The sequence below is a fragment of the Chelmon rostratus genome, chromosome 5, assembly GCF_017976325.1.
Source record: "Chelmon rostratus isolate fCheRos1 chromosome 5, fCheRos1.pri, whole genome shotgun sequence".
Classification (NCBI taxonomy): Eukaryota; Metazoa; Chordata; class Actinopteri; order Chaetodontiformes; family Chaetodontidae; genus Chelmon; species Chelmon rostratus.
Genome location: NC_055662.1, coordinates 24,553,033 through 24,568,951, shown reverse-complemented (window position 1 = coordinate 24,568,951; position 15,919 = coordinate 24,553,033). Strand labels below are relative to the sequence as shown.

At 40.8% G+C, this 15,919-nt stretch overlaps 1 protein-coding gene across 1 annotated transcript in view; it reads left to right on the top strand.

Moving 5' to 3' along the window:
* mctp1a (multiple C2 domains, transmembrane 1a) overlaps positions 1-15,919 on the top strand; it is a 130,399-nt gene that overhangs the window by 67,140 nt on the left and 47,340 nt on the right. The window contains exons 7-11 of the mRNA XM_041936402.1: positions 960-1,124; positions 1,691-1,821; positions 2,641-2,827; positions 9,729-9,822; positions 15,197-15,299. Of these exons, the coding sequence (XP_041792336.1) occupies positions 960-1,124; positions 1,691-1,821; positions 2,641-2,827; positions 9,729-9,822; positions 15,197-15,299 (680 nt within the window). The remainder of the gene's footprint in view (positions 1-959; positions 1,125-1,690; positions 1,822-2,640; positions 2,828-9,728; positions 9,823-15,196; positions 15,300-15,919) is intronic.

Genomic DNA, 15,919 nt, shown 5'->3' with positions numbered 1-15,919 from the left:
TGTTCAGAGTTTAATGAAATTCACCCGCAAAACAAAAGCTATGCTAATAAATTCTCCCTAACGAGGAAGGAGGAGAGGGAAAGGCAGAAAGGGAGAGAGAGAGGGGTGTATTTGTTTGACAAATAAATACCCTGCTCTTTGTTTTAGTGAAGGATACTGACATGATTCAAAGAGAGGTTAAATAGGCCTGTAAGTGCTGAGAAAACTGTTGAGGGGAAAAAAACGGCAAAAATTATGGAGACTCATCAATCTGAATTTGCAGCGCTGTCAACTTACAGTACAGCCAGATGGAATAAGAAATTTACAGAGTTTCACTCTAACAGCATCTCAGTGGTTTGCCCGTTTTGGATAAGACAGTCTACAAATCACTCGCCTCCTATTTTTTTATTATATCAAGAATTTGTACAAAAAACACAAGAAACAAGACTAATGAAAAGATATACACTTTCTTGTGCAGCGTCTAAGCTACTTGTCTGCAGTAGATCCTCTGTGAACACTCTGAAAGGGTAGAAAGAAGTTAGAGCAGTTTTTAATTTCTCAGCCAGGGTGGTTGATATGTTCCTACCAACAGTGATGATGTTTCTCAGCATTCTCAAGTAATTGTTCACGATTTCTGCTGGTTGAATAGTGGGATACTATGTTTGATCAATTATAGTGATGATCTGTCAGGTGAGCTCACACCTCAGGGGTAAATTGTGTTGAATTATCTCATTTTGTGTTTAAGTGTTATCTCGTGTTTTTTGCCTGCTCCTCTCTGTGTTGTCTTGATGTGTTTGATATTGGTTATTTTCCTGTTGGCAACGTGTACACAAGCCATAATTCTATCTCTGGGTTAATTAATATGTATGTATGTTTTCTTTGTGGGTGTTTTCTGTACATGCTTGGGTATGTATAAATGCACACGTGTGTTTGTAAATGTTTCTTTGAATGTGTATTGTGTGTGTGTGTGCCTGCTGCAGTATCAGAGTATGCGTCTGTCAGATGTGCACAGAAAAGCCCAGCTGTGGCGAGGTATAGTCAGCATCAGTCTGATAGAAGGTCGCAGCCTCCAGCCCATGGATACCAACGGCCTCAGCGACCCTTATGTCAAATTCAGGATGGGGCACCAGAAGTATAAGAGCAAGGTAAGCACATCCCTGTTTGCGACTACGTAATTCAGAATAAGGATCTATGTGTGGCTCTGTCATCAAAATAAGAAAACAACAGTTTTATGGGAAGATTTTATTAATTTCCATGTTCAGTTGTAAAATTCTCAAGAAAATTAAGTATTGACAAATGAAATTGCTCAGTAGAAAAATAGATACTGCCTTCCACAATAAAAACTCATAATTGTAGATTTTAGACAATTTTACACAAACAAAAGTATTTGCTCCCTTGCTGTTATTGTTCCTACAATAAATAAATATTTCTAATCACTCACACACTTTCCTTTCTGATGTCATGTATTACATTTCTGTCTGTATTTTTACAGAGTTCAGCCTTTTTCACTGTCTTGTAAATCTGCAACACTCAGTTTGCACTCATCATTAACTTTTGATTCACATGGTCTGTGAATTATCTCTGTTTTATTAGCTATATCAGCTTATACAGTTTACTGTACTACTACTACTACTATACGATGCTTTTGTTTTTCATATAAACAATTGAGACACATGGAAAAACAGTGTATTTCCTTCTGTTGTTCACTCAGACAATTCCCAAAACGCTGAACCCCCAGTGGAGAGAGCAGTTCGACTTCCACCTGTATGATGAGCAGGGAGGCTTCGTGGACATTACGGTCTGGGACAAAGATGCTGGCAAGAAGGATGACTTCATGGGAAGGTACAGTGGTCGTCATCAGTCTATCTGGATATATAGCATATATCAGATATATCAGTCTATGCCAGTAGGTAGGTTAACAGGTGTTGTTTGCAAAATTACACGTCTTTGATGTTTAGGACCTTTTCAGACAGCGTAGGTCTTACAAATAAAGACTGCAGGATGACAGATTTACTCATCTTTTACTTTCCAGTCAATATCCATGAGTACAGCATTCCAGATTTAAACCCAGGGTAAATACTGCACTATTTCCTGTGGGAAAGGGGATTTTTTTTTCCCCTTTTTTCATCAGAATGGAGGCACTCGAAGAAGCCTTTGAACTCTTTGACCCACGTCCAGTAATTACTATTGGCTTGCCTTGATATTAACTGGCGATAGATTAAGGGCATGCCAGAAAATCAATTCAGTCAAGAGAAGATGCTCTCAAGTGCCTCCTTAAACGTTTTTATTGTGTCAGCTAAGTTGTCTGCAGTTGCTTATATCCTACACACATGACGCTTGCTGTGTGTATACTATTATGAGGCAGTTGCTATTGCTACATTAAACATGCAGAGTTTAAAGTCTCTTTGATGAGATGATAACTCTGAAATGGAGTAGAGGCTTTATTTCTAAAGGGAAATTGAAGATCTGTTTCTGTGTGATGTCTCTCTGCACATATGTTCTGTGATAATTATTATTTTACAATTATTACAACAATGTTTCTGCAAGCTTAAGCCCCCAAAACAGCTACACTAGCATGTCTCAAAGTCAGCTTGCCCACAAAATGTGCAGTACCATAACTCTGTAATTCTGTATCTGTTTGTGCATCTGTGTGCACTTTAGGTGTACCATTGACCTGTCGCTTCTCAGTAAAGAACACACACATAAGCTGGACCTGCCACTGGAAGAAGGTGAAGGTGTGCTGGTGCTGCTGGTTACACTCACTGCTTCCGCCGCTGTTTCAATCTCAGACCTGTCAGTCAACATGCTGGACGACCCGCATGAGAGACACCAGATCATGCAGAGATATGTGAGTTAGTTTTATTGTAACATGGTCTTGTGTTGTGTGTTTGGGTTTAGGTCAAGATTACGTTTTGTGAATACTTTAATGGAGTACTCCAAATCCATATACTTCATATTATGCTTTGGTCATCACTTGACACGCTAGAATAAATCACACCTTGTATTACTGATCACCCCGATACCTGATACTCTTGCTCCTTCCTTGAATTGATGGCTGTGTGACGTGTGTCCAAGTTACAAAACAAAGAAAGGAATTGTTTCTTTTGTGTCATGAGTCAGGCTGACGTGTCAAACAACAGCTCCCTCACACATTTATCATCAGACTTCTGATTGTTATAAAGTCAAAATTTATGAAGAATCTCGCTTATTCATCAAGAAGAGTGTCTTTTTTCACAAGCAAATGTGCTGAAATTTGAAATGCAATCCACCAAACTGCAGCTGTGGTTTTGGAGTTAGAGGCAGTGGAGAGCAGTGGAGTGGGTGAAGAGGGACATGATGAGACTCACAAAGGGAAAGGAAGGAAGAAACATGAGGGTTGAGAGGTCAGGGAGGAGAGAAGTCTCTGAGATGAGCTGTTTGGACTAACTGTTTGGAAAAGATGGACACTCACATCGCTGGTTTGTTTCTGTTGCTATGATTCACGCCACCGGTATTTTGTGGTATTTGCATCAGCATCCAGCAGTGAGGTGTGTGTGTGTGTGTTGTGCATTTATGATTAATGCATGTGGGCTCGTTTGTTTGTGTGTAAAATGTCTTAGCTTGTTAGTCAGTCGTCGTTGATTTGAGTTTTAATATTGGAGAGAGAGAGAGAGAGAGAAAGAGAGCCCCAAGGCCCCATCTGCTCCAGAGGCCCTCCACTCAACACAATGGTTTCAATGTCTTTGTCTTAGCCTAGTTAACCCTTCACACCCTGTCGTCCTCACTCCTTGCCACAAAGATAGACACACACACATGCTCACACACTTTCAATAGATTTCCTTCATTGGCGGCCTTGACATGGGACATTTCTCTGCAATCAACAGAATGTTGTGTGATGTTATCCCTCAATGCTGCATCCATATTTGCTTTCAGTCTTGACTTAATTTAATGGAGAATGTAAGATACTTATTTAATTTAGGAATTAATAACGAAAAATATACAAGATTTGTTTCATCATTATTGCCCAATTACATTTAATTGTCTAGGAGAGTTGTGGAGCACATTTTCCCATGAGCAACACTACGTGTGCTTTTATGTGTGGGTGTGTTGCGCATGTGTGCTCACATACTGTACAGTACAGTAAGTAGCTGTGTGTGTTTGTGAGATTATAGCATGTGTTCTGATTTCATTTAATGCTATGTCCCAGCTGGTGTGTGTTTGCGTTTTTTGGTGTGTGCATAGGCACCAACGGCGAGGCTCCACAGGCCGAACACGGGTGCCACGACCTACATAACCGCGGCGCTGCCTTATTGGCTAGCCACAGGAGGTCGGCCACTCAGCTCCGCACTGCAGCAACCACCCAAGATCAGAGGGGGGAGCTCTAGGACTGAGACATACACATGCTGCGCCTCTCCTCACAGCCACAAAATGAGGACGGGGCGCCTGAGTGTATGTGTGTGTGTGTGTTTGTGTGAGTGTGTGTAATAGGGGGCGAGAGGTAAAGGATGAGGGTTGCACCGGGATGGGAAGGCGTGTAAAATGAAAAGAAAAAGCTATTTCACCTCTCTCACAACTCGTGCAGACCCCGTTTTTCTGCTCGGCTGAAGGCGAGACATTTTCCTGCCTTCGCCCACCTCTTTTCCTGCCTCCTTCTCTCTCCCGCACTCCCCATCCCTGTCCCGCTCTCCCGGCAGCCTAGGCTCTTTGTCTGTCGCCACTGTGGCCCTTCCGTTCGATGAAGGGATGGAGAGATAGAGGGTGGAGGAAGGTGGGGGGGTTGCAGATGGAGGGGCATAGTGAGGTCGGTTAGAAGACTTGAATGGTCTCTACCTATTAACATATTCCTTTTCCACAGACTGGCAGTCTTTCAGTTGGAGAATTTAATAAAGATGTACCTTATCAAAGACGACTGATAAGACCAAGTACCACCACTAATACATAACAGTGCTGCTCAAAGCCCGCTAATCTGGCCAGTGTGTGCGTGCATTTGAAGGTGCATGTTATTACAGTATGCTTGGGCACATTTTTACTAGCTGGTATTATCAGCTTCAAATCAGCTGTCCAGCAGAAGCCAGCACAAAGCATCCACTACTGCTAATCACAAACAGGCACAAACATACAGACACATGCAAAAACAGTACCTTCCTGCGTCAGCTATCTAATAAAAAGATGGGGGTTGGCGGAGTAACACAAGCACCACGCTGTCATCACAGCTTTAAAGAGCAGATACCTTCACAAATGAGAATGAGGAAGAGAAGACAATTGACATCCTTTGCTTGTCCCAGCCGTCAGCAGTGTGGCCCACCCTGCTCATCATGAAAAACACACACACAAGATTGCTTTAAGGCAGTGGACAGCAGTGGATTGTGAAGTGTGGATATTTAAAAAAAAAAAAAAAAACCAAAACACACATACACACACACCCACTTACATGCATGCACGCTCGGTTTAATAACCTGAATCTCTGAGAAGACATTACCGATTTTAAATCCTAGAAATGTCCTTGTCCCTTTGTCTCACACACAGAAACACACACATATACACACACGCACAAACCTATACACACATCACACCTTATGTGGTCACAATGAGGTCAGCGTGCTGTGTTTGGCAGGTGTTTTTTCCCCATCCCAATCTGTGGCCATTGAAGGAAGCAGATAATAGACACCTGAGTGCTGGGATCTGATGCTAGCGCAGAGCTCATTAATGTCTCTCTCATTCTAGCTGTTGTACATTGTGGCGGCTTTGTGTGTGTATGTCTGCCAGGTGTGTGAGTATCTCTGGACACTTGCATGTACCACATGTACAGTATGCGTCAGTGAGTACACATGATTTTCTACTGCAAACTACTTTGAATGCAGCTGACAGCAGAGCTATATGCAACACGGTGCAATACACTTAGTGACAACTGCCTTAGATGTACTATTGCTCACCGTAACCTTTCCTTCATCCCTAATTACTGTTTCCCAGAAGTAGAGAGGGAGAGAGGGGAAAGGAGAGAGGAAAAGATTTATGCATTATGACGGCAAAGGAGCACACACACTAATGGCTCTTAATGGGCGTAAGGTGGCCACAAGATGGGTGGATGAGAGAAAGAGGACATGGTGACCTCCGCTGAAGTGGTGGCACTTCACCACCCACCTCTGTCTGGACACACACACACACACACACACACACACATGCTTGCAGTACCTCTCCCACCCACTCCGTTGCACTGCTCTAAGGTGAAGAGAAAGGACACAACCTGAGCAGGAAGTGAGCAGAGAGCAAACTTTGAGAGAAACTCTTGTGAGACAGTGATTCATAGTGAGTTGAGTGGGATTTGGAGGAAGAGGAGGAAGTTGTTAGCATTTCGTTTGTGTTTGAGCATTTCACAGTCATTTGATTAAATGTCCCCTGAACCGCACGGCTGCTGGCCAGATGCTTTGTGTGTATGTGTCTGTGTGTGAAATGTTATATGGAGCACTGATGAGAGGTGACACGATGCAAAGATGACAGCGAGTCATAAGCCTATGCCGGGGCTGATTCATTTGCGTGTCTGTTGAGTGTGACAGAGACGGGAAGAAGATGTCACAATGACAAGATGTCAATCACAGACCGGGTGGGGGTTTGTTTTATAAAAGCCAACTCTGTCTTTCTATTTTTCTCCTCACTCCTATGTTCATCCGTCCTTTTCATCTCATCCTTATCCCCGTCACTCCACCTGCGTGCTGATGGGGGTGTGGGGAGACGTAAATGAGGGGGTGGGGGTCGGTCTTGGCCTCCTTTCATCTCTCTCTCTCTCTCCACCTGTCTGTCCGTCTACTCCATCGCTTGCTGTCTATCTTTCTGATGAGGATTTGAATCCTTGTGGAGGATGGGTGTGTTCCCTCCACCAATAGTGGATTGAGGCTGAACCCTAAATGTCCCCTCAGGGAGCCTGTACGACTGGAGGAAGGGGTGGAATGTGGATGATGGGTTGGGGGATGAAGAAATATCTCTGCATCCATACATTAAATAAGTGATTTTGTGATTTATTTTATTGTTCAATATGTGTATCAAAATGGAAACCATAGCTGTGATGTTGTTTGAAATTATGATACTTGCGTGTGTTCGGGACAATATCAAAATGGTACTTTTCTGATACTCTTCCTGAATTCATATAAAAATGTTTTCCCATAAAAAACGTTTTTTTTCCATTTGACAACAAGCCAAACTTCTCACCTGTTAGATGTCCAAACACAAGCAGCGGTACGAGAACTTTGCCTCATTAAAATTAAGTCCAACGTTGGCGACCTTTTGATACAAATCAAATAAAATACAGTCTGAATTGGTGAAGTGCTGAAGCACATCTGTGAATATCTGATTAAATAATGAGTAAAGAAGATTATGAGTCTGACCAGACATTCAATGCAGCTTTTGGTATAGTTTTTCATTCTCAAGTATTTATGTTCAACTCCCACTGAGGTCATCGGCATCATGGCGTGTTCTACTGCTGAATGCTAACACACCAACTAGCCAGCCATTAGTTTGCCCTTGTCTCTTCCTCTGTTGCCTCCCTCTTGCCCTCTCTTTGACTCCTTTTCTCCCTGTGTCTCTCTTCTTAGCTGCTCCCCAATAATCACAACAAGCAGCTGTATCTTCAGAGAAATCGTGCCTTAAAATTGAGAGTTGTCCCCTCTCTCCCTCTCTCTTTCACATACTCTCTTTCACACACTCTCCCCTCTCATCTCCTTTAGAGAGCTTTTGGACAATGATATCGCTGGAAACAGGCAGAGTCTGACAGAGTTGGTAATAATGAATTAAGTCTGTAGCCTGGCCCTGACTCTGAAATTTAAATTATAATTACTCCTGTGGGGATGGAAGGGGTTATTGCCAGAGAGAGAGAAATAAATTGAAGTGAAGTGCATTTCCACTCTGCTTTTAAGACACGCCGACATGCTACTCAATTTGGCCTCAGTGTAGGTTTTCTATGCATGTGTTTATACTGGAGTATTTGGGTGTGAACAAAAGCACGAGTTTATGATTGTGTGTGTGTGTGTGTGTGTGTGTGTGTCTGTCAGCGTGCGTCCATGCCTCGTGGCCCAGCTGTTGATCTCCACAGGTCTCCCTTTATTCTGCAGATTTACAGACTAGTTTTTACACAGTCATTCTCTCACCTTGTTATTAAGACCTTGTACATACAGTATTTCCCTTCGCATTTCAGACAATCACAGGGCCTTGTGGCACATCTCAAGCCTGTGTGCTTGGCTTCAGGTTTTCCAGTTGGTGTGTTTATCTATCGTGACTGCTACAGTGTTGGTTTTTTCCCCTCTTTTGTTTGGATGTTGTGTAAACTGGATCGCATGTGTGGAGGTCAGTGTGTGTATTTGCCTCATAAGTATGACATCACTGCCAGTCACGCTTCACTGGACGTGTCCACTCGCCACAATATCTCTATTATTATATTATCAGCCGTATACTCTCTCTCCCTCTGTCTCTGTAAAGCAAATAAACACACAAAACAGAAGTGAGGGTAGTTTACAATGACCCCTGTACAGACACATTAATATATCAATAACATGAAAATCATAAAGTAGTTTCTTGCTTAACTTATTTGTTAGATATTGCACATATACAAATTTTTGATCCCTGTAGGAATTTTTAGGAACACTTTATATTAAGGTAAACATATTCACCATTAAATATCTGCTTATTAGCATGCATATTAGTAGCATGTAGGCTCTTTATTCATCATTATAAAGCACTTATCAAGGCCTTATTTACGGAGTTAGGATTATTAAGGATTAGGGTTAGGTTGTCATCATTCATATACAACAACTTAGTATTAATAAGCAGTAATTAGGAAGATATTAAATGAAAACTCTCAGTTAAGGGGCTAGTCATTGTAGAATATGTTCATGCAGAATAAGGCATTAATAAATGCTATAATGACTAATAAAGAGCCAATATGATATGAATATGCATGCTAATAAGACAATAGTCAATGGTGAATATGTGCACTGTTAAGTGTTAATAAATTTTCTTATTTCATATTGCATGTGTTTCACTTTTGTCCTTTTTCTTTTGCTGATACAAATGCTGCTAAAAAAGACTGACTAAAAAAAAGTGAATGCCAGCCAGCATTTTCAATTAAATTGCCCAGACTGACAATGTGCACCAGGGAGTGAATCAGCTTTGGGATAAAAGAAAAACAACCTGAAAATTCATAAAAAATACATGTCAAAATCTGTTAAAACTGCATTCAAGCTTCTGCATTTTGCTCATTTCCAAATCCCATCCAAACATTTTGTGCCACAGCTGTTTTCAGACTGACAATCCTCTACTCGTACAAAACACTATGCGAAACACTACATTTCACTGGAAAAAACCCGCTCTGCTCTGTAACCATGTGACTAACCTTCTGAGGGTTAAAGTTGATGAAAAAGCAGTTCTGTAATTGTAATAGTGAACAGTCTCTAGTTTATTGTATGGTTTTTCGTGCATTCTCTGTACATTTCTGCAAGGCTTCATCGTCTTTATCAAAATCAGTGAAATTCAATTTTAAGGTACTAAGTTAGAAAACACATCAAACAGGCAAGCACAGCTATTCAGTGAAATTAAATTTGGCCATTTGTCCTCTGTTAGACTCGATTATAAATGCCAGCTCTACATTTTCAAATACTACTGTTAAAGGACATATTCTACCCTTTCCTCTCTTAATAAAATGTCAGGTTATTGACCTGACTTTCTCTTCTATGCTAATTTCCTGCCCTCTTTGACCTTTCACCCCTGTTCCTGTGATGTTTCAGAGCATGTGGAGGTCCTTCCACAACCTGAAAGATGTCGGTGTGGTGCAGGTGAAGGTCATCAGGGCTGAGGGACTGATGGCAGCAGATGTCACAGGTAAGACAGTGGCCTTAAGTCCAAAGCACAAGGACATAACCTCTGCAGTTCTTATGTACATTGTTAAAAGTATTTTTCACACTTCTATTCATGCTCTTATAGCTATACCTCCATTTTTGCTGTTGTTTTGCAATTGCTGGTGATACTATCAGTGTGAGCATAGATAGAGCATCTGATACGTAACACCATCAATTACAGCAGTATTTTTTACTTTAAATAACTTTTTGCTTGAGATTTGCATCTAGACATTGAACAATTCCTATGGCACATTTTCCTCCACCAGCAATCTGCCATAAATCTAGCTGTAGATAAAGTTAGGGCGTAATTTTGGTTTAAGGGATGATGCTCTGCGAGAATCCTCAGAGAGACTTAAAGTGTACTTTGTGCAGGACGCTAAATTTGTCTCTGCATTTTTAGAAAAGATGCAGGCTGCTCATTTGAATAATAGAGAAAAAGTACATATTTGAACCAACAAATCTCTCTCCCTCGTCCTCCCTCCTCCCGCTCCTTCTCTGCTTGCTCTCTCTGAATCCTCCATTCTCCATTAATTCTTACTTTTAATTAGGTCTACAGTGGACAGGCCTAGTTTTTCACTCTGTATTATCTAGTAGAGAGAGAAGGAAATGTGTGTGTCTCTCTCTCTCTCTCTCTCTCTCTCTGTGTGTGTGTGTGTGTGTGTCTGAGAGAGAGAGAGAGAGAGAGAGAAAGTCTAGAGCTTTTCTCCATTTGAAACAGCCACAGTCCCATTAGCCAATGCAGAGTGGAGCTGGTTGATTTGGGTTATTGCATGGAGCGACCGGAGCAGCCGGAGTGCAGGGCTAATGGCTCTCTGGCTCTTGTATTTCACTCGGAGCAGAAATTTGCTCCGTGACCTTGTTGTAGAGCTCATCATTCAGTCTGAGCTTCATAGATCCTTTACAAAAAACAAAAGAGAAAAACTGTGGAAATATAATGTCTATTGGCTGTTTGACTTCCACCACAACTCTGCCGGTTTAGTGTGGTCAGAGAGGATGTGTTTGATTTCCGAACAGTTTCTTCACAGCCTATGGTGATTTGAAATTATTACCACAGGCTTACATCACAGTAAAAGTGCAGCATGGCTTTTGGTGTCAACCGCCAACCGGGCGAATGTTTTACACAGAAACCTCTAAGACTGAATACAAAACAATTGGACAAATTATTGAATTCAGAATTGAAAAGCTACAGTGAACATGCTTATTTTGGACTCAGTGTTGGTTTTTATATCAGAAAATTTGCATTAGTTTGCGACAACATCTTATGGGGACAGTTTTTAATTAGATTGACAAAGACGAATACGTTTCACTTAAAATGTGAAACATTTAATTTACAGGATTTTTTTTCTATGTACATTTAAAGATTTGCCTGCCTCTTGGCTGTCACATGGAAAACTTGGATTTGACATGCAAATAAAAACAGAATGCAATCATCTACAAACCAGTTGTGGTTACCAACTACGGTTTTGTTCCTGAGCCCATTTCATATCCATAATATAATCATGAGTTCACAAAGCGGTGAACCTCGCTCCGTCCTTGCTTGTGAACAACTGAGCCTTTCCAGGATGCTCCTTTCGTACCCAATCATGATACTATCACCTGTCACCAATCAACCTGTTTACCTGTGGAATGATCCAAACAGGTGTTTTTGGAGCGTTCCACAACTTCCCCAGTCTTTTGTTGCTCCTGTCCCAACTTGTTTGAAACGTGTTGCTGCGTCAAATTCAGAATAAGCAGGTATTTACAAAAATCAATGAAGCTGATGAGGTCAAACATTAAATATATTGTCTTTATTTTCAATTGAACATGCAGCATATCAAAAAGGATTAGCAAATTATCGGGGTTGCATACTCCAAAGGTTATGATACAAGAAAATTATAAAACAAAAGCAAGAAAACTCAAAAACCATGGGTTTACATTTCTTATCTGGGTGTTTTTGGTTTAGCCCAAGACATCTCAAGTCTTATTTGAATTGAAAGGCAGTCATTTATTTTTGCACCAGTGTAGCCCGACAAAGATGGATACAGTAGATAAAATAATACAGATAACAGACAGGCAAAAGGTTGTTTCTAGATGGCTTACTGTATTCCTGCTGCGTGTGTGTGTGCGCGTGCGTGCGTGTGTGTGTGTGTGTTTGAGAGTGTAATTGTATATGTGTGTGTGTGTGTCACTGGCAGAAACAATAGCTCCGTAAGAGCCACATAAGAGCCCTCACCACATGAACACCCTATTTTAACAGCCCAGACCAAGAGAGGGTCAGGAACAAGGTGAGAGAGAAACAGACGGACAGGCAGACAGAGAGGGAGAGAGAGGAGGTCAGTGAGAGAGCGAAAGAGTTCACCGTCTCTCTCCAATTCACGCCGCCTGTCCCCTGTCTCTCCCTATCCTCCTCCCCCCCACCTTCTCCTCTCTCTCTCCCCTCTCTGGCCATCTCTCTCTCTAATTGAAGTGTTTTTGTGGAGTAGCTCCTCTCCAGCCCGAGTAGGATAACTGAAAATAGTCTCTAAAACCAACAATCCCTTTTGTCTGCCAGCTCTTGTCCCTCTGAGTGGATGCTATACTGTTAGAACATTTCAATAGTAACACACACACAGAAAGACGCACACACTTCCAGCAGCAGTGCTGCAGTCTCTCTTTTTTCACTCAGTAACAACATGAAACCTGTCAGTAGAGTTTCGGCTGCATCACTCAGCACGTGGAGGAATATTGTGGATGATCTTGTATAGCCTCTTAAAAGCGATGAAGGAAGGGATAGTAAATGCAACATACATGCGATTGATTTGCATTTAAGGGTCTAAATCATAATTAATTGTGATGATACAGGAACATGAGAGCGCGCATTCCCCCTCCGAGCTCCTCGCTAACTCTAAGCTTCCTGCGAGGCAATTACAGCGTGCTCCCTCGTTTCCGTAATGTATCCATCCTCCACACTTATCTTAGGGCACGCTGAAATGAGTTTGAGCCTGTTCCTTCCTGCAAAGCGTCTTCCAGCGCTGCAGAGACGGGACCCAGATGGGGGAGGAGCTTTGCTCGGACATTACCTGGATGATCTCAGAGTGGCGGTCAAACCTGAGCGTGTAATTGGTTAAGACAGCCGCCTCTGGTGCTGGCAACCAATAAGGTGAAAGTTCATCACCAATGACAACAGGCTCACTGCGGCAACACAGCCTGCCATGTCATTAAAAACCGAATATTAGAGAGAAAATGGGGGAGGGACGGGGTTCTGCAGAAATAATTTCCATCTCTTAATTTGGGTGATTGCATTTAAATTTAATCAGACTTGATTTGTGGGCACAACATTATAATCGCTTTTGCTATGGAAGCTCCAGGATGATTAAGAACGATTTCAAATATTCACCACTGTTAGAAAATTGAACGAAAACTGCTGCTAAAGTATATTCTTTTTACTTGTTTACAATTTTAAATACGTTTTTTGGAAAAAATTCGATTTCAATAAAATACATATATTGCTACACAAGCATTTTGTATGGCAAACAAAGTATAGAGAGGTGCATTGAGAAGTAGACATCTTGAGTCCATTGTCTTTTGTCTGTTTTAATGTATCTTGTTTTCTATCGTAGGAGTCATAGCTGTCAATATCCACTTCAAACACTCTACATCAATAGAGCACCACAAACAGATATGAAAGGCAACACCTACAGCTCAGCATTGATCACGGTGACATTTACTTTGCACACCCACTAAATGTCCTGCCCTTGTCACAACATTTGAAGAAAATCACACCAATCAATGACACACACACTCACACACACACACAGACAGATGGACATAGAGCAGCACATACACAAATGCAGCAGGGGGTTTTGAACTCAATCCCAACTTTATTGAGTCTCATTATGCAACATTGCTGCTTTACTAATATTCTCAATATTTTCCATGGGAATTCGTGTGGGACATATTTTTTTTTAACTTCCTGACCCAGCCTTTTCAAGTGATAAGCTTGAACAAACAGCGCAACGGCTCCCAACAGTTTAAAAAAAAACCATAATGATCAAAGCCATAATTAAGAGTTTTGTTGGGTTTTTTTTTAGTTCATTTTTAGGCAAATCGAAGGGAGGTGGGTTGGCAGGCATGGGGAGCTGGTCTCACTTCTTTCTGTGTACAAAGAAATTGAAATGTGAGATGTTAGTAAACAAATAGAGAATATATAGGACATTACTGGTTTTGATTATTCTAGTACAGTATGCTATTCTCAGGAGGAGGGAATAACTCTGTGATTATGTTTATTTCTCTTCTCGGTCTCTCTCTCTCTCCAGTTACATAACTGTAGTAAATTCTGAATTGAAAGTTTTGTTGGACTGAATTAGCATTAATGAATATGATTTATGGTGAACCATATATCATATCTATGTTTTATAACATCTGAGGGCCATTAAAGTTCTCACATAGTGTATTAAAGTTTTATCTTTTGGCAGCAACAAGCCACTCTAATTATTTCATGTGTGATCCTTGTGTTTTTCAAAAGATTTATCCTGTAAGATAAATCTACATTTAAATATATATTATATTTAGATATATATATATATTGTTTTTGTTATTATTACTCTAAAATATAATTTGTGTTACATTGATGAAACCAGTGTTGCTGCCACTGTATAAAACTCCAGCAGTGATTCCCCTGTCATAAACATTTAGATTTCAATTTAAATAGCTAAACACTTTTTACTATTTTTACTAACTGACATTGCTATCAATAGAACAAAGCAGAAAGGATGACAACTTTTAATTCTCATGTCGCTCTTGCTTTCCCTTATTTTTCACCACGTCGTTGCCGCTGCCGTCTCGCCACTCGCTTAGAATGGCTAATCGCGGACCTGCTACGTTTCTCACACCCCTGCTCGGCTGTCTTTATCTTCTACTCTGAACTTCTCTGGCCTTCAGAGCCACATCGCCCTCTGTGTTCTCAGCACCATCCATTCTCTAAGTCTTCTCTCTCTTTTCACCCTCGCACCCCCTCCTTCTGACTGCCCAGGGCACAGTTGTCCTGGAGCTTATCATCTAGTTGTCCATGTTCCCAGGGTGTTGATAGAAACGGCTTGCAGCTGTTCCGCTGATATACTGTTTCATGATATATACCGCGTCGGGGCTAAAAATGAAAGAATCATACAGTTCTGATAAGTCCAGGGTATTGGAGCTGTCATGTATTATAGGGGGAGGATGCTATATACTATCTGTCTTAATAATATGAGGGACTAAAGATAGACAAAAGCCTTTGGAATTTCTCGATTTGCTTGAAACCTCATGCCAGTGAAAGTTTAGTATCTGCTATATTTATGTCTCACTCTGTTTTCACTAAGAAGGTCATTCTTATATTCTTTTTTTTTTGTTGTGCTCTGCAGGTAAGAGTGACCCATTCTGTGTGGTGGAGCTGAGTAACGATCGGCTGCAGACGCACACTGTCTACAAAAACCTCAACCCAGAGTGGAACAAGGTCTTCACTTTGTGAGTGGCTGTTACAATACCCATATGTCAGCCGGCACACACATACAGTTTATATTCACTGCAGGAAGGGAAAAAAATAGATTTTTGTGTCTTTGAATGGTAAAGTCAGTGCAAGAGTAACAATAAAAACAAAGTAATGTAATTGCATTTTTAAAAAATTGATACCATTGATTAGTTTTTTTTTTTCAAAATGAATTGTGGTCCAATCTGAGCATTGAAAAAAAACAAGTATTGTTCACAGTTTATTATTATATGGAATCCTATTTTCATGGATGACCTTTGAACTTAGAGACAATATTCACAACCATTGCAAATACAACTGCTTATATAATAGTGTTTTTTAAAAAATGTTTTGTATCCCTACAATAACATCCAGGAAGACATTAAGACAAAAAAAAGAAGCCAGATCACATTTTTCCTTCTTCAAAAAATATATTTTTTCAAATAAGCAGTCATACTGAAGCTATAGTTAAATGTAATCTAGTTCTAACTCTACATAATTTCCTATATATATATGATTCAGTTTCATTTAGGAGTACAAATCTGTGAATTCCCAGTGATGGGACAGATTAATTTAGTCTTTCTTTGAGTGCTCTCACATCTTTCTCATAGCCTCCTTT